This window comes from Lipotes vexillifer, unplaced genomic scaffold (assembly GCF_000442215.2).
Source record: "Lipotes vexillifer unplaced genomic scaffold, Lipotes_vexillifer_v1.1 scaffold421, whole genome shotgun sequence".
In the NCBI taxonomy this organism is placed as follows: Eukaryota; Metazoa; Chordata; class Mammalia; order Artiodactyla; family Lipotidae; genus Lipotes; species Lipotes vexillifer.
In genome coordinates, this window is record NW_006781198.1 from 55,679 (window position 1) to 79,312 (window position 23,634).

Consider the following 23,634-nt stretch of genomic DNA (forward strand, 5'->3'; position numbering starts at 1 on the left):
GCCCCCCCCCAAAAAAAAAGACCCAAACCAAAAAAAAAAAAAAAAAAAAAAAAAAAATAAAAAAAAAAAAAAAAAAAAAAAAAAAAAGTGGTTTGTTTTGAAATGATATCACGGATTTACTTTTTTTTTTCCTTTTTTTGTTAATTGCAGAATTGGTAAGACGAGATTTTAGTTGAAGCCATTATAATGTAGGTTCACTAGAAATAAATACAAGATATAAGTAGTGAGACTAGATCTTTGAATTTAATCTGTGAGATGCCCCAGATTATACCATCTAGCTCTTCTAACACCTATGAAAACCTGCTTTTATTCTCTGAATGAACAGTATCCAGGCAGTTGGCTGAGCAGTTGATAAATTTTATAACCTAAGTTGATGAGCCCTTGATCTTAACTATGTTTGAAGATTTGGTAGGCATTTTTTTTTCCCTCCTCTTGAATGTTGACGCTTGTAGTTATGTAATATCCAGAAAGAGTAATGGAAATTGACCCTTTTAAGGAGTGAAGCAGTTAATTTGTCTGAAGAGCTTTGATTTTAAACTGCTGAGATTTTAATTTGGCTGTATGTAGGACCAGTTAAGTGAGTTTACATCAAGAGTAAATCACTGTTTTGTTTTTTTAACCTTAGGGGTATCTGGTGTTTGTTTCTCACAGCATTTAAGAAATATTGTCTAAACTAAGTACTTGCTATGGTTACCATAATGCTATAAAACCATGCAGTTAAAACATTCTGTGTTTATGCCTGTGCGTGTGGTAGAGGAGTAAGGGGGTTGGGGGGAAGAACAGAAGGATCCACCTATTTGAAAATCTGTGTCTTCAGTACAAAAATTACATCAGTTAAGAATTTTGCTGAGTTAGAATAAAGGTACATGACATTGTAATATGAACTCTGGGTGTTAAGACAGTGTGCTACCTGTGGGTTAATACACCTTTTTTTTTCTTCTAGAAGAAAAAATCAGCACTCTTTGAAGTGTCTGAGGTTATACCAGTCATGACAAATAATTATGAAGAAAATATCCTGAAAGGTGTGCGAGATTCCAGCTATTCCTTGGAAAGTTCCATAGAGCTTTTACAGAAGGATGTGGTACAGCTCCATGCTCCTCGATACCAGTCTATGAGAAGGGTAAATTCTGTTTTTGTCTTGGTTTTGGTAGGTTTTTGTGAGTTAAACTTGGGTTTTTCTTCCTCCTAAGAATGGGTAGTTAATTATGGTCATAAATCGCTTTAAAGTGGAAATTAAATAAAGCATGGATAACTTTCTTATGTGTTATTATGTTGGTAATTGTGTACATTGTTGCTGTGGTTTGTGGTTTTTATTACTGTTCATTGGGATTTCCTTTTTCAGGGGAGAACATCATGCCCCTTATAAGTAAGGAATTTTGCTAAACTTCTGCAGCTAATTGAAAGAAAGTTAGTCTGGGCAAACTTGAACAAGAGGTCCCCAGGATTAGTGCGCTTGTTGGGGAGGCTGGAGATAACCATATACTGGTCTGGAAGAGGTTAGTTGGCCTCAATAATCAGCATACAACAAAAATAGCATTTCACCTGTGATTAGAAGGTAGTGATTCGTATTAGAAGTTCTGATTTTGAAGAGTGGAAATAATGGTACAAGGACTTAAAAAAAAAAAGAAAAGACAAAAAATTAGAGCTGCGGTTGGAGTTTTCACCATGCACTGAGTTAAGATCTTGATGTGAAAAACATTGGACTGAGTGATTATATGGACTCTATAAGATAAAAATTAGAATCAGGTCATGAGCTGTTCAGATTGTATACAAACCTCTTAAAAGACATAAAGTGATACATGGTTGACCCTTGAACAACACATCTGCACCAACTGCCAGGATCCACTTATAAGCAGATTTTTTCATTAAATACATATACAATACTACTCAATCCATAGTTGGTTGACTTCACAGATGCAGGACTGTAAGTGTGTGGGGGGCTGGCTATAAAGTTGTATGCTGAAATTTCGACTCTGGTCAGTGCCCTTCATGCCCAAGCTGTTCAAGGGTCAGCTGTATAGTGGACCTTTTGCACTTATAAAATGGTTCTGTAGTCAAACCCTGTAAATTGTGACATTGCTTGTTCCGGCTTTGTTTCTTTGAAAGTAAATTTTTTTTATTTTTATTTTTTGGCCTTTTATAGGATGTAATTGGCTGTACTCAGGAGATGGATTTCATTCTTTGGCCTCGGAATGATATTGAAAAAATTGTCTGTCTCCTGTTCTCTCGGTGGAAAGAATCTGATGAGCCTTTTAGGCCTGTTCAGGTACTTTATTCTAAAATAAGTGTGGTGAACATGTAAGCAAGTTGAAAACTCAGAATAGGGTCCAATTAAAGAAATTCTTTGGGAATATGCTCTCTAATAAGTTTTACTTCATGAGTCCCTCCTCGCCTTTTGACTGTTGTAATGCAAGAATAAAAAGCGTTTGGATTATAGAATCTCTTGAGAATGAGGTGGTTCTAACTATCCAGTGTGTCATTGAAATTATGGTCAGAGAAACTCTTTTAAGGTAGACATTTGTTTATTTATAGAGGAGCCCAGAGATGAACTTCAGAAAATCTCTTCCCCTGCACCACACACTCTCCTAAAATACTTTATACTTAACCCTGGTTGTCAAAAGAATATAAGAAATGAATTAAGAAACCCTTTTCTAGGAGTTGATTTGCATATAAAACATTATAGGAGAAAAGTAAGTATAGTAGTGGTTCTTAATTAACTTTCCTTGGCATCTTGCTATGTTTTGACTTGTCATTTGATGTGCTTGACAATTTCTAGTGCTTTATTTCAGGGCATTTACCTGGGTGTTGATGATTTTAATTTTATTTATAGTATATATATATATATATATATTTATGAATGGAAGGAAGTACAACAAGATCCACCAAAGTGTTAATTATGGTTAGTTTTAGGTTAGATATAGCTAACTTTTCCTTTTTAAATATATGTATGTGTTTCAGTAAATTTCTATATGAGCATACTTATTTAACAATCAGAAAAACAAAGGATTTGTTTAATTCGCTATCCTGTACTGTGGAAAGCTCCGCGAATGATAAAACGTTAACTTACGGACTGAATATAAGCAGTAGGATATAGGTAATAGCTTTATAATTTTAGAATTCTACTGCAGTAAATAAGGTAACAATGTAAAAACAAATACACTTCTCTGAAGTAATTTAATATACATAAATATCCCGAAAAGCTTTAAATAAAAATAACATAGTTTCTTCTCTCAAGATAGATGAGAAAAGGAAAAGTAAACTTTAACTCACACTTTTTTTTTTGACTCGAAGCAGTTTAAAATCTGAATACTTCAGTCGTGAGATTTAATAGGAACCAGAGTAAAGATTGTTTTAAAATATCCAGTTCTACTGTATTCATAGTGCTGTGAAGTACAGAGAAGTGCTAGTAAAGCAGATCTCTTCTTTCCTCTTCATCCCTCATGCTGTTGCTTTAGGTTAGCTCTTCATCACACTATTAAAACATTCATTACTTTTCTTCCGGGAATTATTTCTTACATGGTACCTACGAGAGTTTTCTTTTCAGTCTGGACCATTTCTTCCCAAATCTTTGGATATTCAAATAGGATAGAATTGAAGTGCCACAGAAATACAGGCAAGGCCTTTTCCAGTCTCACTCAAATCTCTTTTCAGTGTGATACTTTACTGGCCTCTTCCATCCACCCTGATGTTTGCCATATTGAAACACTTGAGGCTTTCTTTCTTGAGCAGTGTCTTGATTTTGACACTTGTGTTTGTGTAGGTTCTGTTTCCTATAACGGCATTTTCCAAATTACTTACCATTACTGTTTTGTCCAAGGAAAATTACTGTCATCTTTCAAGGCCCAATGCAAAATCACTTCCTAATATTGCACTCTTGTCTACTCTGTTAATTCTTTCTTCCCATAGCACTTTAACAGTAAGAACCCATTTTAGGTTTTTTACAAATAACCACATCTTATTCGGGGAAAGATTTGAAGCAGGTTAGGTTTTATATTTCTGTGTGCTTTTCCTCTTCAGCAGTATGTGAGTCCCTTAAGGTTGAGATAGTCTTATTCATATATTTCAGTATCTAATAACATGCTTTTTGTATTCTGAGTTCAATAAACATTTGAATTGTGCAGAGGTACAATTCAATATTACATTTTACATAAATAGTACATAGGGGATACCATAACATCTTTTGCGTTACGGTTTATGAGGAAAACTACTGGGTAGTAAAATCCTAGATAGCAGGAACTGATGTTTTTTCCATGTTAGTATTTTCTGCTGTCTTTGACATAATAGGAGAATAATGATTGTTTGAACTGAATGGCCTAATAATCATTTTTACAGTTCACTATCTAAATACCAGATTAAGGTTTCCAGGTTTCTTGAATTCCCTGTTACCCTGGTGTTTTCACCTAGCATTTGGCCTCTTCACAGACATTTTGTGGGAAGATTGTGTTAATCTTCCTCATGTTAAAAGATTAAAAGAATATTATGACTGACTTGATAACTGTTCTTCATAACAAAAAAAGTTTTTTTTTAATCATCTGAAAAAATACATAGAAAAACGTTTTTTAAAAGTTTGAGGGGGGGCTTCCCTGGTGGCACAGTGGTTGAGAGTCCACCTGCCGATGCAGGGGACACAGGTTCGTGTCCCGGTCCGGGAGGATCCCACATGCCGCGGAGCGGCTGGGCCCGTGAGCCATGGCCGCTGAGCCTGCGCATCCGGAGCCTATGCTCCACAACGGGAGAGACCACAGCAGTGAGAGGCCCGCGTACCGCAAAAAAATAAAAATAAAAAAATTTGAGGGGTTCCTGTATCCTCAGGTGCTCATCCTTGTGAGGACTGGAAGCATATTTCAGATGTGGGCTTTACATTTTGTTTACTCCTCTTAACTAACTGATGGGTTAGAGCCCTGTTTTAAGTCTTAAAAAGTTAAGGGATTTGCACAGGTCGTATAAGTAGTGAGATGTGCAGCTGGGATTAGAATTTGGAATATAAATAGACTTATTTCCAAGAACTATCTACAGTGTTCCTTATATATTATAATAGCAAGAAGGGATGTGTCATTGGGCTTAAAATACTAAGGTAGGAGTCTTGAGCTGAGTGGGTTTGAAAATCTGATTTTATGATATTTGGCTTAAAATCATTGAGTATTAGGATTTAGTCAGTTTGGTGTAGTTTTTCTTAAAGGTCAAATTATGAAGTGCTATCCAGTAGAACTTTCTGTGATGAAGGAAATCTTCTGTATCTCAAGAGACTATTTAGAATGGAGGCCACAAGCCACATGTGACTATTGATCATATTGATATGTGGCTAGTACTACTAAAGAACTGAATTTTAAATTGCATTTAATTAATATAAATTTAAGTAGCCTCTATTGGTTACCATACTGAACAGCACAACTCTATGCATACGAGTGCAGTTGATGTTTCAGGTGGTATAACATGTTTGTGGTTACACATAAACATTTATATTTCTTAATTAGGCCAAATTTGAGTTTCATCACGGTGACTATGAAAAACAGTTTCTGCACGTACTGAGCCGAAAGGACAAGACTGGAATTGTTGTCAACAATCCTAACCAGTCAGTGTTTCTCTTCATTGACAGACAGCACTTGCAGGTAAGCTGTTTTTTACTTTTCTTTTTTTTTAAAACCACATAAGGGCTCATTTTAAAAGCTTATTGGTTAGCAAACTGTTTTCTATATGTTACTTAATTCTGTTTTGCTCCTTCAACATGGCATTAATTTTGAAGTTACTTAAAAACCAAGAAACAGACGTCCTGACCTTAACCTAGAACAGTGGTTCCCAAACTTTGCTGCATATTAGAACTACCTGGTGAGCTTTTAGAAGTCATGAATCCAGTGTGCAATAATCAAAATCTTTACTTTGAGTAAAATCCTCAAGTGATTGATAACACATTATGTTTTGAGAAGTACTGGCCTAGACCTTTTAAATAAATATCTGAAAGGATGAGGCACATCTGTTTTTAAAAGGTCCACATGTGTTTTAAATAAGTACTTGCAATTTAAGTAGCAATCCAGGTATTCCAAATTGATTTTTATTCTGTAAAATGTTGTTTATTCTTACCAGTCTAAGCCTAAATATCATCACTTAGAATTTATAGTAGATAATCGATACTTTGTTACTAACTTTTAAAAATGGCATCATTTTAATTTATTTAGCATTCATTCAACAAATGAGTGCTAAGTGCCAGGCACTGTACGGCAACGAACAAGTTAGAAATTCCTTTTGGGTTGACATTCCATTATGGGAGACCTAGAAGTAGATAAGTAAAATATATAGTTAGATAGTGATAAGTGCTAAGAGAAAAGGGGGAATTACATAAATGGGTGTGAATTCTTAGATGGTGTCACCAGAGAAGGCCTCATTGAGAAGGTGATTTAAATTAAGACTTATTTTAAAAGTACACTATTAAATACATTGTAGAACATTTTTGTTTTTATTTAAGAGCGAGTCTATGCAAGGTACTAGAAAAATACAAATGGGAATCATACTGCTACCTTCAAGGAGCTGATAGACTACTTGGGAAGATTGTACATTTTCCATCTTTTAAAAAGTTAAGTAATTATGGTGTAGGTACAAATAAAAAAACTGGGAATTAAGAAGATTAGGGGCTTCCCTGGTGGCGCAGTGGTTGGGAGTCTGCCTGCCGATGCAGGGGATCCGGGTTCGTGACCCAGTCCGGGGGGATCCCACATGCCGCGGAGCGGCTGGGCCCGTGAGCCATGGCCGCTGAGCCTGCGCATCGGAGCCTGTGCTCCGCGATGGGAGGGGCCACGGCGGTGAGAGACCCGTGTACCACAGGAAAAAGATGATGATGATTAATTTCACTGGAAGCATCTGATAAAACTGATAGAAGAACAATACAATTTAGGTGGGGTGTTTTTGGTTTTGGCCTTACTGTTTGTTCTCAGTTTCTTCTTTACCTCAGCTTTCCTTTGGTGAATACTTTTTTTTTTTTTTTTTTTTTTGGCCCCAGCCGCTCCGCGGCATGTGGGATCTTCCCGGACCGGGGCACGAACCCGTGTCCCCTGCATCGGCAGGCAGACTCCCAGCCACTGCGCCACCAGGGAAGCCCTTGGTGAATACTTTTTATTTGACTCTTTTTTCCGTTTTAATTGCCTGTAGTGTACTTTCATTTGAGTTACTTGTTGAGAAAATACTGTATAGCAGGGTATTGACTTATATTGTGGAATCCACAACAGAGATTTTTAGTCATGGATTTAATAATAACATACACTAGTGTAGCAACTTCATTTTCACGTGAATATATATGAGATCAGTAATACTATATAGAAATGACTAGTGAATTGAAGGAGTTTCTTGGCTAAGTAAGTTAACATCTCTTTATGTATCGAGGTCAGGTGTTCTTAATGTTTTATGAAGCAAACAGCTTGAATCCTTTTAATGAAAAGAAAATTATAAGCTCATAAGCTAAATTTGGGTTGAAGGTAGAGTGTGACCAGTAGTCTCAGTTTGTCTGGAATGTCCTGGTTTTAATACTGGAAAGTCCCAAGTCCTAGAAACCCCTCAGTCAGTCCTGGGCACACTGGGATCACTGGTATCTGCTAGTTGTAGATGAATTTGTTCTTCAGTGCTCTTAGTCCCCTCCTTCCACTCAGGTTCTGTTCTCAGTCTTCATAAGCTGGAGATGTGTTGCTGTATTTGCATTATATGGAAGAATCAACCTCCACTAGTTCATGAGGGAATTGATATAATAGTGGTGGCCACCACCTATAGTATACAGTTGATGCTTGAACAATTCAGGGGTTAAGGGTGCCAACCCCTGTACAGTTTGCATATGACTTTTGACTCCTCATAAACTTAACTAGTCTGTTGACTGGAAGCCTTACTAATAATGTAAATGGTCGATTAACACGACCATTTTGTATGTTATGTGTGTCATATGTTGTATTCTTAACAATAAAGCTGAACAGAAGATGTTAAAATCATAAGAGAAAATACACTTACAGTACTGTACTGTATTTATTGATACCTAAGTTTATGAATTTTATTTACAAGATGAATTGTCAGTAACTACAATATTGCTTTATATGATACAAAACACTAGGTGTTACATTAGTAACATCTAATTATATTAGTAACATTAGACATCAAAAAGGATAATGTGAAAAAGAAATTCATATTTATTTACAGGTATAATGATCCATATATTGATATTGAAGAAGTGCAGTATGGTTGCTTTATGACAGCCTTACTGTAATCGATACGATTGCTTCTTGGTAGCCTAGCTGTCCACTAACGAATGCTAGTGAATGAGTCATTATGAAAGTTTTATGGCATACAGTATTATAGTCATATTCATAATACAGTATTAGAAACATTGTAACATTTTTTTAAAAGCCACTTACAGGCTATGTCATTTCTCCAGTTGTGAGAGAGGCATACTGTATGGTAATGTAATCCTTTGAAAGCAAAGTAATAAAACAGGTCGAAAGCTAACACATTAATTATATATTAAATGTCACTCACCTTTTGCCTATGTAAGAATAGACTAGGGTCTGCAGTTGACCCTTGAATGACACAGGTTAGGGCTGTGCTGGTCCACTTAATACATGAAGTTTTTTCAATAAATACATACTACAGTACTGCATAATCTGCAGTTGGTTGAATTTGTGGTTGGTTGAATCTGCTGATCTGGAACCATGTATATGGAGGGAAGACTGTAAACTCTGCAGATTTTCAACTGCAGGTAGGGTCGGTGCCCCACCCCCTGTGTTGTTCAAGGGTCATCTGTACATATATTTTATGCATTCATGACACACTTAACTTTTTTTGATATTTCTAGACTGCGTGGTTTGTCTGTTTTTTCAAATTATCACAAATCTCCAAAATTTTTCCAGTATATTTATTGGAAAAAAATTTGCGTATAAGTGGACCTGAGCAGCCCAAACCCATGTTGTTCAAGGGTCAACTGTATTATGCACCAGACTCTATACTAAGAGCTTTACGTGTATGAACTCATTTAATCCTCACAGCAGTCTTCTGAGGTGTAGATCTTATTACTCCCATTTTATAGCTAAGGAAATCCAGAAATTAAGAAATTTGATAAAAATCATCTAGCAGAGATCTTCTGCCCTTTATATCCTAATATAATATATATGATAAGGGCTAGAGCAAAAAAGAATTTTGAATGTGCAGTGGCATAGAGGCACATGCCTAGAGTCTGAATAGTCATAGGTTGTTTTAAAAGTTAAAATGAAAAAAATATATATGTATAGGTTCATTTACATATGTAGGTAGCTAGTCTGCTTCAGACATTGGCAGAGGCAATCTTTTCACCTTTTTTTTTAAAGAGGTGCTATAGCGAAAAGATGCAAAACCTTGAAGGCAGTTCTGGGTTCAGATTTCATCTTCCACTTACTAGCAGTGGTTATTTGTGAAAGCACCTATAGCATTTGTTTATCACATGTTAGATGTTAAAATAGTAACTGCTTTTTAAAAAATACTTAGAGTTTGATTTAACTGTTAATACTTTGGCCTTCTAGTCCTTTCCCCCAGGATACACTTAAATCTTTTTTACCTATTTCTAATCTCTCTACCGTCTACTCTCACCACATCTGCTGTCTTTCTGTATACAAATGTGATTGCAAACCTCTGTTCAAATCTGTCTCCATGAAATGCTTTTAACCCTGATTTCTTTCAGCAAGTAGTCTGTGTTTGACTTTCCTAACTTTCAATTTTTTATTCTGCATAAACTCTGTAAACATTTAGTTTATAATCATGTTTACTCTGTTTTCTCTATATTTTGTATGGCAAGGTTCTGTCCTATTTAGGCTAAGGTCCCTATGGATGGGAACCATAATTTCTTCCCTTATTCTATATGTTTTGTTACTGTGTCCATTAAGTGCTTAATAAATTGTGGGAGATGGATTTCATGTGATAATCAGTCATTTATGTTAAAGTCTTTATTTATTAAGAATATTTAAAAAAAAATTTTCCCCTTCCAGACTCCAAAAAACAAAGCTACAATCTTCAAGTTATGCAGCATCTGCCTCTACCTGCCACAGGAGCAGCTTACCCACTGGGCAGTTGGCACCATAGAGGATCACCTCCATCCTTACATGCCAGAATAGAGTGCTGACCAGCAAAATGGAGAAGATCAGAGGGTGCAGCAGCAGTTTTTTTTCTTTTTTTCTTACCACTTTATTTCAGAGTTTAAAGAAAATGGACTCATGCACAGAACACTATGCATTTTGAAACTTGTTCATCCTGGATTTTTTTTTTATCATTTGTATCTCAGAACTTAAATTAGATGTCTTCTGCACAGACTGTGTGAAAGAAGATGCTTTGCATATTTGCTGCACTGCATCAGCATCTTACTAAAAATGTGAAATGAAAGGACTATTGTACACTGAAATGCTTAAATGTATCTGAAAGCACAAGGTGATACTCATTTTTTATAGTCTTTCCATTTGTGCTGGTTTTTGCCTCTTTGACATCTGTCATCAGTATTTGGAGGGTGAGAAGTGAATGTAACAGGTATAAATAACATTTTAAAAACTTAAAGCTTTGCTATAATCACATTGTTCCAGAGCACTGTCAGATTCATTCTAATGACCAGAAGTGGTTGTTTAAAAAAAAAAAAGAAAAGAAAATACAACCATGGGAAAGAAATCTTAAATGAAAAAAGCATCTCATTGTAGGCATTCTTGCCTCATATATTACTGGGCCATGTTTGTTTCCTGGTACTCATATGTATTTTATTTCCAGATCTCTTTCCCCAAGTTGCTGTTATGAAAGAGCATTCTGCTGAGTGTGGATTCAGTTGTACACATTAAAGCAGATCTGGAGTCTGAAGTAGCTAAGCAGCTATAAAACAAATACATTCATAGCTGCAGAAACCATAATAGGTAGAGGACTTTCCTTTTGGTTTTTGTTTTGTTTTTTGTTTTTAAAAAAAGATTTTTATTATAAAGGAAAAAATTCCAGTGAGTTGTGCAGAAATACTGGTTTTTACACCACCCTAAAGGAAAACTTAGGGTTTTTTGAAGAAGAAAAGTTACTAAAGTTGGATCTTAAATTGTGAAAACATACAAAAACACCATTGAGTGTCAAAAGTTCTAAAAGGAGAACTCATTTTGTGCAATGAACATAAGGAAAGACTACTGTATAGTTTTTTTTTGGTTTTTGGTTTTATTTTTCTTTTAAATGAAGAAAAGCTTTGCTTAAGGGTTGCATACTTTTATCGGAGTAAATCTGAATGATCCTACTCCTTTGGAGTAAAACTTAGTGCTTACAAGTTTCCAATTGTATTTAGCTTCTGGTTGGAATTTGAATAAATGAAAACCTAAATAAAATAGGTGAAAGTTCCCTGACTATTCAGGTGAATACACAAAACTTGAAGTGGTAACTTTTCTTCTAAGTCGCTTGGGTACCCGTTATTGATGACCTTAGGAGGGTTTATAAACATGGCTAAACAGTAAACTCAAGAGAAGTTGGGTTTATAATTTCAACAGGTATGGGAATCAAGGACATTTTGTCAGCTTTTAACAATGATCATCCTGGCCTTATGCCTGGCTTCATGGAAAAGAAAAAAATACTCTTAATTTCAGAATAATTTTTCACATGTTTTCTGATCAATTTAAAATTAGAATCTATTTGAAATTAACACTTTATCATGGCTGGGTACTGTTCTAAGCTCTTATCTTAACCTAACAACCTTGAGGGGATCTAGATGCAGAGGTTTAGGAACTTGTCCACGCTCATTGTGCGTAGGGGAGGATTTAAAACCTGACTGTCTGGCTCTGTAGAGTTAAAGTTTTTATTTTAGAATAATTTTAATTGGGAAAGTTATAATACAGAAAGCTCCTGTATAAACTTCACCCACAAAATAACTCTTGACATTTTGACGTTTTGTCTTTCTCCATATATTTATATGTTTTCTGAATCGTTTGGAAGTTTGATCCCTTCCCCCTCGGTACTCCATATATCCCAAGTACAAGGATATTCTTATTACCACAGTAAAATTATCAAACTCAAATGTAACAATGATAAACTTTAATTTACCATCCATATTTCACTTTTCTTGATTGTCCTCCTATCTTCGATTATGTGTTTTTTTATCTCCCTATAGTTAGTACAGGATCATTGCATTCAGTTGTCGTGTTTCTAGTCTCCTTTAATCTTGAACAGTTCCTCAGCTTTTGTTTAATGACCTTGACAGTTTGAAGAGTACAGGCCAATTTTTTAAAACACAGAGTGTCATTAATTTACATTTGAGTGATGTTCCTTCATGGTTAGATTTGGATTATGTATCCTGGCCAATGCCCAATGTAAGTACCTTATGCCCCCTAAAGTTAATATCCAGAAACACACTGTCAGTGTACACTGTTGGTTTTCATTTTAATTGGTCAATGTGATGTCCTATTTCCCCATTTTATAGTTATTATTTTATATCTACCTCTCCACATTTACCAGCATTCTGTTAAAAGGAAGAGCTCTCCTGTCTCTGCTGTTGATTCAATATTATTACCTAAACAGTATGGACTCCCTTTTCAGTGCTGTATAATTTTCATGCCTCATCATTTTCTTGAGCACTTCCTTTCAAAGCACAAGATATGTTCATCTTGTAATTTCCGTATCTCAGCCCCCAGCTCTGAAATCAGGTATTTCTCCAAGGAGCCCAAGTTACTTTTAGTGGGAAATACTAGATCTGGGTTTCCTGTGTGCTCACTGCTACTATCAAGTCTGCTTCTGTCCTTTCAGCAGACAGATCAGCATGCATTCTAATACAACCAAAGGATAATAAACCTTTAACTGTTGACTGTGTTTCCAGTTTCCAAAGTTGCTTTGGAATTTTATGATCTTCAGTCATGAAATGTTAACTAAGACCCCCTGATGGCAGAAACCAACTATTATGAATGCCATAGGAGAACTTTGAGAAATGGACTAAACAATTTGTGAACTTGGTCTTTCCAGTACTGCAGATTGGGAGATTCAAGATCTGCATGGTTTTATCCTAGAAAAGGGGCTAATCGTATGCTCCCTCCACCACTATAAAATATGCCAATCCTGTAATTCTCAGAAAAGCAGTGCACCCACTGGACTATTTATCACTAATGTGCTTAGCCTTAAACTTTGTTGAGGACTACTCAGTCTACTTTATTTTCCAATGTGGCCTGTGGTTCATCTATTTTGAAGTTCCATAATCTTGAAATTGGGTTAAAAAAATGTAACATTTTAGAGCTGAGAAGGACCTACAATTTGTTAAGGATTAATCGTTAACTTGTATTTCTCCTTTATCTTAATATTGAATTTTAGTTTCAAGGTAATCTTATCTCAGAATGGCCCTGCTAGCTTTGCTTTACCTGTTTTCAAAACACTTCTGAGCTAAGAATGTTTTTATCCAAGTATCATGTATGATTATAAACTAAAACTGAAGAGGCTTAGAATATAGACAACTCTATCCTATATTCCACTTGATTTCTATGGCATTTTTCCCCAAAGAAAATATTTCTTAGCCACTTCTGGTTGTGCTAATTTATTTTGAAAATTATATTTGTTCAAGTCAGATTTACTCTGGACATTCATTGTTGAGTTTCTTTAGGTCACCCTGCTGTTCTCAGTTTCCCAGGTGTTTTGTGTGTCTGCCTTGTGCTATTAATTTTCCCGTGGCCTTGTTCGTCAGATCCACAGAAACAAATGCAAGTGTTTTTCCTTGCTTCAGAACATGTGCTGTAATCACTATATCTTCTCCCATTTTAGCAGGTGACATGTACCTTGAAAAGAAACATTTAAATTTAGTTAACAGCAAATAGTTTTTAAAAGAGAAAGTTGTGTGCATCTCATAACAGCCTTATGTTACTTATTTACTCCTAAATAGTTTAAGAATAATATCCTTTCTAATTTGAATGGCTGGTCCTGACCAAGTTATATCTTACTGATTCCTTATGCACACAAATTTCTTTTCCCAAAAATACAGGAAGGGGTTTTCAACTGCCCCCGCCTCCCCGCACCTCCCTATTTTTTTTTTTTAGTTTCCCACTTCATATTTATTTGTGGCTAGAGATTTCCTTGAGCTTTCACTTAATGGGCTTAACTTCCTAGGTGAAGTAACACTTGGTGTTAATATCTTGTCATATCAATATGCAGAATTTATTCAACTCTAAAATGACTTAATAAGAACTATAAGGAATTAATATGAGGCCCTTTTGAATCTCAGGCAGCTCTTGATGGTGGCCAATACTTTGGTAACACATACTTTGAAAGGCCAAAATTATGTTTAGCTTATTAAAAATCCTTTAGGATTGTAGCAGCAGTATCTTAGAAGATCATGAAATGCAGTGCTAGGTTGGAAGATCTCTCTGCTCGTAATAGAGGGTCTTAAGGCAAAGCAGAGTCATCAAGTGGTCTTACCCTTATGTGGAATAAGGTAAGGACTGCTGAATAGGCTCACCAGTGCCCAAGCAGATCCTTCTTTTTGTACGTCTTAATTTCAAAACACCATTTGCATCTTGTCCTGTGATTTGTTTACTGCACTCTCAATTTATTTCCATAGTAGAGAGAGACTGAAAGTTAAGTTAGCCTAAGAAAAGATTTAGATTGTTTAAAAACCTGATACATTATTTCCATTGCCCTTGTGATATATCAGGTTGGCTTTCCCACCCTAACCCCTGCCTCCCCTTCCAACAAAAATCTTTATTCTCTTGCTTAGGTAGAAAAATCAATTGTCTTGAAACTAAATCCCCGGGCCCTGCACTCTTTAGTGAGCGGGACACTGGCAACAGTACTAGTTAATGTGGGAATTTAATTTTTTGCATCTGGAAGTGTTTGACCCCTGCAGGCATTTTCACAACAGTGACAAACCTGACATCTGGGGTTCTGCTTCCTTATCATGAGAGCATGTCTGTGCAGTTGCAGAAAAACATGAAGTATTGCAAAACTGGACATTTGTGTTCACCTTGTTACAAGGCAATGGCGATGTATACGTGAAGGTTTCCTCAACTTTGATTTTTATTCTAGCTTTTCTCTATAGGTACTCGGTACAACCTTCATGAGACATTTGTACATGTGGCACTTTTAAGGACTGTATGAAAAACAGTTACAAACCGTGAGTTTGTGATGATTTTTTTCCCCACCAGTATGCATATTAGAAGCTGAATGTTTGCCTTTTTGAGTGTTTAGATCATTCCCCATTTATTACTGGTTATATTACTGATTACTTATTATTACTGATATATATTGTACTTGGAAATTAATTCCTCTAGTTCTAGATTCTAAAACCATGGAATATTTTAAGGCAAATCTATAGCTGCATTTAAGGATGACCAGCTAAGGGCATCTCATGCTTTATTTATGTTACAAACTGTGTTTAGTCTCGGTTGTTTGAAATGAGTTACCACAATGGAAAAAGTTATTTGGGGTACAGTTTGGATACATACGTTATGTTCATGTCGACACTGACTCCGGGTGCTCCCCTTTCTGTGCACAGAAGAGCATATGTTGATACAACATCCACTAAGGTGGCTGTCATGCCACCATGGAGGGTGCCCATTTTATTGGTATGCTGCTCTTCTACTTTCACTTCACAAATCACTTTCCCAGGGACAGCAGAAACAACAGTCACCTAAGTGTAAAAAGAAAAAAAGAATTTTGAAGATTTGGTGGTATTAGAAACGCCCAAACAGCCTAACAGGAACTATCATTGGATTAAACCAAGTCACCCCCAAAAAGTTGATTTAGAAATTGAAAATCAAGTTACCAATCTCTCTCTGATAGAAATTAACTCTGATGTAAACTGTTTTGAAATAAAAAGGAATATTTAGGGAAAAACAGGAGTAGTTTTTCTTAATCTCCACTCCTCTGCAGAAATCAAACATTCCGTCTGAGCTTTTCAGCCTGTGTACAACAACCTGGCATCTCTTAACGTCTCCTTAGAAATTTTGCACCAACAAAGCCAGCTGGTCCTTGTGATCTGTTAACCCATTATAGTTTTAATTTGGATGTTCTCTAGTTTTTGCACCAAGTAGTTTTTTAGAATGACTTCATAATGAATGGTTTGAAACCATTTATTGGAAGAAATTGAGTAATTCAATGCATTACTAGAATTAATAAGCTTATACCATAAACTTATTTTAATATGAAAAAAGTTTGATAGAATCCAGCAAAGTTAAATTGCTGCTTTTAAGGTCCTGCCCCATTTATGGTATCATAATGAAAAAATTATATGAAAGATAAAATGTGGAACAATGAATTTAAAATGTTATATCAAACATCTTTAGAAAGGAAACTTAAAGAAAAATAATAGAAATATGTTTCTTATATCCTATCTAAATTACTAGGAAAAACATCATAGATAATATTTAGAAGCTGGAACTAAACTGTGAATGGAATGTGCTGCATCCAGCAACGTAATTCTCACCATCACTAGAAGTGTTCAGGCATAATATGGATGAATATTTGATGTGTCTGTTTTTAGATACAGGAAAGGATGTCTCAAGCATTAAATGGTTTAATTCTAGATAACTACCATTTATTGAGCACTTTCATGTCAGGCACTGTGCCAAAGTCTTTCCATATACTATATATCAAGGAAGGGATTATTTCCAGTTTGTGTAACTTAAATTCAGAGTGGTTTACTCTCAAGGTCACCCAGGATGTGACAGAACTGAGATTCAGATCTAGGTCTGTCCACCTCCAAGTCTCCCTAGTTGCTAACTATAGAATCTCTAGGTATTCAGCGGCCTTTATGCTCCCACCAGGAAGACATTTCAGCATTTCACAAACTATGACTTTAGTTGTTTGTTGTTGTTTATCCCCTAGAAGGCCCTGATGTAAAACAGAAACAGAACTATAAAATATGAACCATCCTAAATAATATGTTTTGCTTAATGGGTAAATCAATGGAAAAGTAAACGTTAGAACGCGATCAAGTCTATTTATACAATAAATGACCTAGCCACAAGATGTCCTCATAAACTAATAATACACACCAAGCAAGCCCAAGGTGTAAACTCACCTTATTGGGGGCATTTAACTGAGTCTGTCAAGCACTGCAATCTAAAGATGAACGAGATCAAATCCCTGCTTTTAGGGGGTTCCCAGTCTAAAGGAATAGACACACATGCACACTGCAGTAAAGCGAATTATTGCAGATAAGATAAATACAGGTTGCTGGAAGTAAGGATCTTACTTATCAAAGTATGTTTTCAGGGAAGAGACATTAGGAAAGGCATCCTGGGGAATAATTTGTGGATTAAAGGACGGGCAGGGGTTAGGCAGGTGAAGACAGGAAAAAGCCAGGCAGTTCAAGAAACAGAATCGAACAGGAAAGCATCATAGTCACCAAAGATAGTTTAGTGTAATTTTAAGGTATGGTGTGTTTAGTAGAGGTCAGTTCTTAAAGTTCCATTTTATTATCTAACTTTGGCTGGGATGACAAAAGGTAAAACAAATGTCAATTGGATTTTCTACTGCAAACTACTGATTTTGTTTTTTGTTTTTTTTGGCTGCATTCGATCTTAATTGCAGCATGCGGGATCTTCGTTGCAGCGTGCGGGCTCAGTAGTTGCAGCACGTGGGCTTAGTTGCCCCACAGCATGTGCAATCTTAGTTCCTTGACCAGGGATCAAACCCATGTCCCCTGCGTTGGAAGGCGGATTCTTAACCACTGGACCACCAGGGAAGTCCGCCAAAATACTGATTTTAATATTTATCTTTTTCCACAACTTGAAAGGACAAAGGACATACTAAGATACAAAACTGGTTGAAAAGGTACGTTGGAATAGAGATACTTTTGTACTGGTCAGCCAGATATGGCAGAGAAATGCTTTTATGTGTTGCCAGTTCTTTTTGGTTTTTTTTGGCTGGGCTGCATGGCTTGTGGGATCCTAGATCCCTGACCAGGGACTGAACCCGGGGCCCTCAGCAGTGAAAGTGTGGAGTCCTAACCACTGGACCGCCAGGGAATTCCCTGTGTTGCCCATTCTTGTCTCCCCCAGTAAAAATAAGTAAACCAATGGAAGAAGGGATGTCCAACATTGGGATGTCCATTCCAATGAAGGGATGTCCTACCCAACCTCCCAGAACTAAGAAACAGTCTTGCAGTGGAAGAAACCAATGGAGAGCTACCTGTCTGATGAAGAATGGGGCTGGGGGGGCTTCTCTGGTGGTGCACTGGTTGAAAATCCACCTGCCGATGCAGGGGACACGGGTTCGTGCCCCGGTCCGGGAAGATCCCACATGCCGTGGAGCAGCTGGGCCCATGAGCCGTGGCCACTGGGCCTGCGCGTCCGGAGCCTGTGCTCTGCAACAGGAGAGGCCACAACAGTGAGAGGCCCGCATACCACAAAAAAAAAGAATGGGGTTGGGGGGAGGACACTATTTAAAAAAATAATAATAATAGATCTCAGTCAAGATATCGGCTGTAGAGAGCACACGTGTTTATTTGGTTACTAACTATGGCTAACTTTGTGTTACAGACCATGCTCAGAAATGTATATGCATTGTCTTACAGGCATTGAGACCCTGTCTCGATCCTCACAAATCTTTGAAGTAGATAGTGTTATCTCCATTGGACCCAGGTGTCTCTAGCTTAACCACTAATGCAAAACTGCCTCCCCTCACATCTCACCTGGACTGCTGCAGACAACAAGGACCTCATGCATCGGGAGGAAGATGGGCGTGTAGCCTTTTATGATACCATGGGATCAGAAATATAGCTCCCATGGCCCCAATAATCCTGCATGTTGGATGACTCCAATAGATTGGCAAGAACTTTTATGGCTCAGCCCAGTCTGACACAACAGACTCCTCAGTTTAGCATAAAAATGGTCTTAAATGGACATGCGCTCATATAAACATCTGCCCCTTTTCTGTACGGCCTGCAGTGTACTGTCTCTTCCCTGCACCTCAGGCATTCACATGAGTTTATATGACTCATGCTACCACAGCATCCCCCACTGCCACCCCTGACCTGCAGGCTCAAATTCCATCACAGAGAGATATGCTTCAGGTGACGAACACAGTTTCTCCTTTCCTCACTTAGCTTTTCAGTAAAGACATTGAGAAGGGATCCCTAATAGTCAACAGCAATGAAGGAGACAGTCCCTAATAGGAAGCTCTGCCCGGAACCCAGAATTATTCTTAGGCCTTGAGGTTTCCAATCTTTCTGGTCTTTAAGAGTCACCGCCTGATTGGGACTGCTGCTGATTGCTGAGCAGCACACACAGGGCCTCTGCTAATGGATAAAGAAACATATGTCTCTGGCTCTGTAAGGGTGTCTGTAACGGGCCTCAAGGAGTGTGGCACATGGCATGAGAAAACCTGCACGTATGTACAAACGTGAGTCAACCAAGGAGATGGAATGCAAAAGACCGTATGTATGCACAAAAGCACAGAGAACAGGTAATACTGGTGGATGAGAATTTTGTGTATTTGTAAAGGAGGCTGTTTTCAAAGCGATTTGCCCTGATGATGGACACAGCTGATTTCATATGTGACACAGTGCAGATACCAGAGGAAGTGTGTCTGAGGATGATGTAAAACTGCACCTGCATATAAGCAGGAAAAGAGGTAAAGAGTAAGATAGAAGGTGGCAGTGTGATGGGGTGGCAACGGCAAGAAAAATAGTTGGAAATTATGTTAAGGGGCCATAAAAGGGCATAAGCTATTCAAGAATTGTGGTTCAGCCATGCTGCTGTATCAGCCCAACATTTCAGTTTTATAATAAATGTATGTTTTAGTAGCTTAATTACACAGGTGACTAGACCAATAGTTAAGAGTACTAGCTCTGGAGCCAGACTTAGGCAAGATCCTTTTTTTTTTTTTTTTTTTAAATTATTTTTAGCTGCATCGGGTCTTTGTTGCTGTGCGGGCTTTCTCTAGTTGCAGGGAGCGTGAGCTACTCTTCTGTTGAGGTGCGTGGGCTTCTCATAGCAGTGGCTTCTCGTTGCAGAGCATGGGCTGTAGACGTGTGGGCTCAGTAGTTGTGGCTCGCAGGCTCTAGAGTGCAGGCTCAGCAGTTGTGGCGCACAGGCTTAGTCACTCCGTGGCATATGGGATCTTCCTGGACCACATCCCCGGCATTAGCAGACAGATTCTTAACCACTGCACCACCAGGGAAGCCCCTTAGGCAAGATCCTTAACTGACGTTTCCTTAGCTGTAAAGTGGAGATGATAGCACTACCCTCCAAGAGTTTTATAAAGATTAAGATAAAATTCAAATTAAGTTAGAATGGGGCCTGGCATATCATAGGTGATTAAAACACTTTAATTCTCATCCTTATCAAAGTTGTGACTCAGGCACAACCATCAAACTGAAAGTTGGTTTGGATAGTTTCACATTTGCTTAAATTTTTAAAATTTGCTTAGAATTTTTATTTTAAGCAATTTTAAGGTGCAGGGATTTGCTTAAAACTGCCCAGTTGGAATTGTTTCTGTTGCCAAGATCAAGGATGACTTAATTACTAAATTCAGTGGATGCTTTTCAGCCTGTCCCTTACTTGACCTCTCAGCATTCTGCAACATCTAAACTGTTTTCTGGCCTTTCCTGAACTCCCACGTTCACACCTCTGGATTCTTTTCCTCCTCCACTAGCCACTCCACATCCCCTTTGCTGGCTCTTATTCTGCAATGCCCGCCAGGAGTCAGAGGGTCAACTAATCATTCAGACTCACAAGCCCACCAAAGGCTACAGTTGGTGCCAGTTTCACTCAGGATACAGGACAGTTTCTCTAAGGTTAGGTACTATACTACAATGTTAACACACAGGCAGGGAGCGGACAACTTGGGTTTAGATCCCCCTTACTAGTTGTGAGGCCTTAGAAAAGTTAAGCTTCTATTTTCTCATGTGTACAATGGGGATAATAATAGTACCTGCCTTATCGGGTTGTCGTGAGGATTAAATGAAATAATGTAGGTAAAATGTTTAGTGCAGCATCTGGCTCAGAGTGCTCAATAAATGTTAGTTATCACTGAAAATGCCAGAACTATGAAGATGACTCCAGCCCGCTTGCTTCTCAGAACTTTCACTCGGCTTATTTTTAGAGGCCTGAACAACCCTGAAGGTGCTTTTCTGAAGGTGCTTTTCTGAAGGTGAATATGATCCTATCAGATCCCCTGCCTTCTACTCTGCAGTTCAGTTCCTTTCTGAGCATGCCCCAATGTACCTGACTGATTGTAAAAGTCCCAGCTACCAGATAAACAGCAAAGTCCCCTGATATGAGTGCTCAAGATGTATGTAGCAACTCTACAGGAGGGGAATAGTGATAAATCTAATGAGTGATGTAAGCCATGACCAATTTAAGGTAGTTAGATAAAAGGCCTTCTCAGGGCAAATACCCCAGTATATAGAACTGCCCCAAACCCTGGAGTCATCACTCCTCTTCCCCTCCTATCTCACTATCCAACTCATCAGCAAAGCCTGTCAGCTCTAGCTTCAAACAAATCCAGAATGCCAATCACTTTCCCAGCTCATTATACTTTCACCTACTCATTATACTTCTATTTGAATCCAAGCCGTCATTTCTCTCCAGTTGTTACAGAAGCCTCCCAAATTATCTCCCTACTTCCGCCCTTGCCTGCCTTTTGTCCATTCTCAGTCTTAGCAACAAGAGTGCTCCTTTTAAAATGCAAGTCAGGTTATATGACTCTTCTGTTCAAAACTCTCTAATGGAACTCCATTCCACTCAGAGTAAAAACCAAAGTCCTTACACAGTGAAGCCATACATGGTTAGCTCATCTCCAAATCGTCCCTTCCTAGTCTCCTCGGGAATCCTCTTGAAACACTGCAAGCAGACAGTGTGGTAAAGTCCCAGGGCCTTTATATTTGCTGTTCCCCGCCCTGCCTGGATCAATCTTTCCCTTGGAGTATCTGTTACGTGCTCAGATCTTTACTATTTCAGTGACATCTTCCAAGATGACAGTATTTAAAACTGAACTTTCAAAAAAATAATTCCACAGAAATACATATTTCAGGGAAAAATACTCTCCTGTCCCAATATTGCCTATGGCTCTCTGCTTTATTTTCTTTTATAGCACTTATTACCATCTAACATACTATATATTTTATTTACTTATTTTGTTCAGTGTTTGACTTACCACAATACAACATAAGTTCCACGAATGGTAGGGTTTTTGTCAGTTTTGTTCACTGGTATATCCCTGGTGCCGAGAATGGTGCCTGGCACATAGTAGATACTCAAATGTATGTTGAATGAATGAATACATTCAAATCTGAAGGTCAACTAAGAGCATTCTACAACAATATGCCCAACATTTAGTAGCTTCAGCAACTGATTGAACAAACCACAGGGAGTATCTTCTATGTGAAAGGCATTCTTACTAGGCACTGACAAATGCTTATTAAGCATCTGCTATGGACTTGCTCCCAAAGAGCTCTCAGTGAGGAGAGGGAAGACAGAAAAAGCAACAGATATTTTCAATAATGTATAGTAAGTCCTATGATAAAAGTTAGCCAAGGTATAGAAGTGAATCAGAGGAAGACAGTTGGAGATGCCAGGGAAGTCTTTCTAGGGACAGTGGGTGCTATTTGAAAAGGACACTGAAAGATAAAAGTAAAAATGGGGGCCAATTGGGTCAAAGGTAGAGGATCCCAAAATAGGGAGTGTACGAACCAGTAGAGGCTATAAGAGAAAACCAAAAATAAAAGTTAGCAAATGGGTGCCATGGGAGGCAAAACAAAGCCCTAGGGAAGAGCTAAGAGGAATTTAATTAAATATTCCCTGAAGATTTAGCCAGCTGAACAACTACTCTTGTTCACTGGAGTGGTGGTGATGGTGAGAGATGTACTAAGAGTCCCTGTATTTTTTCCCAAAGGCTGGCAAATGGCAGATTTTATCAAATTACTCTAGAATGCCTATAAAGGTGGATGCTATGAAGGCCTCTGTCACATCAATCACATTGGCAAGATTTCTCTCAAATACAGCTTCTCTGCTGCCTTGAACCTGGAAAAGAGGGGCTAATAGAGGAGGAACTTCCTCACCACCTACAGACTGAGGACTGGGGCTATCCACTGCTCCACATCTCCTCTCAAGAGGGAAGGCACAAACTTGGGCAGAATTTTTGCAGCTGATGTAGTACCTGAATATAGAGTCATTCCCAGGAAGGAATTATGCCCTGCAGGAATGTAAATATGGTGAGCCAGTTATGATAAAGCCACAATTCAAACAGCAACAAAGAAGTTTAAATCATCTCTGTTCACTGAGGAACAGTATTCCAGAAATATCTATTGGCATATCATGTTGATAAATTTTAAATAGTATTACTGTCCTTTTGTGGTAGATCCAAAGCCTCAAAGTTCTTCTAGTAAGTATAAGGTCAATTCTTACCTTCCTAATCATTTCTATAGTCTTCAAAGGCTGCTTATCTTTCTCAACCCTGTACGTCCTCAAGGTTCAGTCCTAAATCCTTAATGCTTCTCTCTAGTCTGTGTTCTTCCTCTTGAGACATCTCATTCACCTACACATCTTCACCTCTCATTTCCACAAGGATGACTCTACACAATTTTACCTTGCTTCGGAACTGCCCTCCCTTATTTCTTTGTGTGTTGGATTCCACATGGTATTTCCAGATCTCACCTGAGATTCCAGATCTCACCTGAGATATGTCCTTCCACATGTGTTATTGTGGGGGAAAGAG

The 23,634-nt window shown here is 37.8% G+C and overlaps 2 protein-coding genes across 2 annotated transcripts in view; one reads left to right on the forward strand and one right to left on the reverse strand.

The window, feature by feature from the left end:
• CUNH6orf62 (chromosome unknown C6orf62 homolog) overlaps positions 1–11,373 on the forward strand; it is a 13,943-nt gene extending 2,570 nt beyond the window's left edge. Inside the window, exons 2-5 of the mRNA XM_007454506.1 lie at positions 944–1,120; positions 2,144–2,266; positions 5,475–5,609; positions 9,984–11,373. Coding sequence (XP_007454568.1) covers positions 944–1,120; positions 2,144–2,266; positions 5,475–5,609; positions 9,984–10,109 — 561 coding nt within the window. The 3' untranslated portion in view covers positions 10,110–11,373. The remainder of the gene's footprint in view (positions 1–943; positions 1,121–2,143; positions 2,267–5,474; positions 5,610–9,983) is intronic.
• Positions 11,374–13,500: 2,127 nt separating this feature from the next.
• ACOT13 (acyl-CoA thioesterase 13) lies at positions 13,501–23,336 on the reverse strand. The gene is made up of 3 exons (XM_007454507.1): positions 23,325–23,336; positions 15,417–15,601; positions 13,501–13,754 (listed from the first exon to the last, which is right to left on the reverse strand). The coding sequence occupies exons 1-3, from the start codon at positions 23,334–23,336 to the stop codon at positions 13,598–13,600; spliced, it is 354 nt and encodes a 117-aa protein (XP_007454569.1). The 3' UTR covers positions 13,501–13,597.
• Between the last annotated feature and the right edge of the window lie 298 nt (positions 23,337–23,634).

Bases quoted from the DNA above. Each gene is read 5' to 3' on its own strand.
- ACOT13 (XM_007454507.1), bottom strand. The intron at 13,755-15,416 runs GTATGTATCCAA...TTTCTTTTCAAG, and splicing joins AGTGTCGACATGAACATAAC to GTACATGTCACCTGCTAAAA.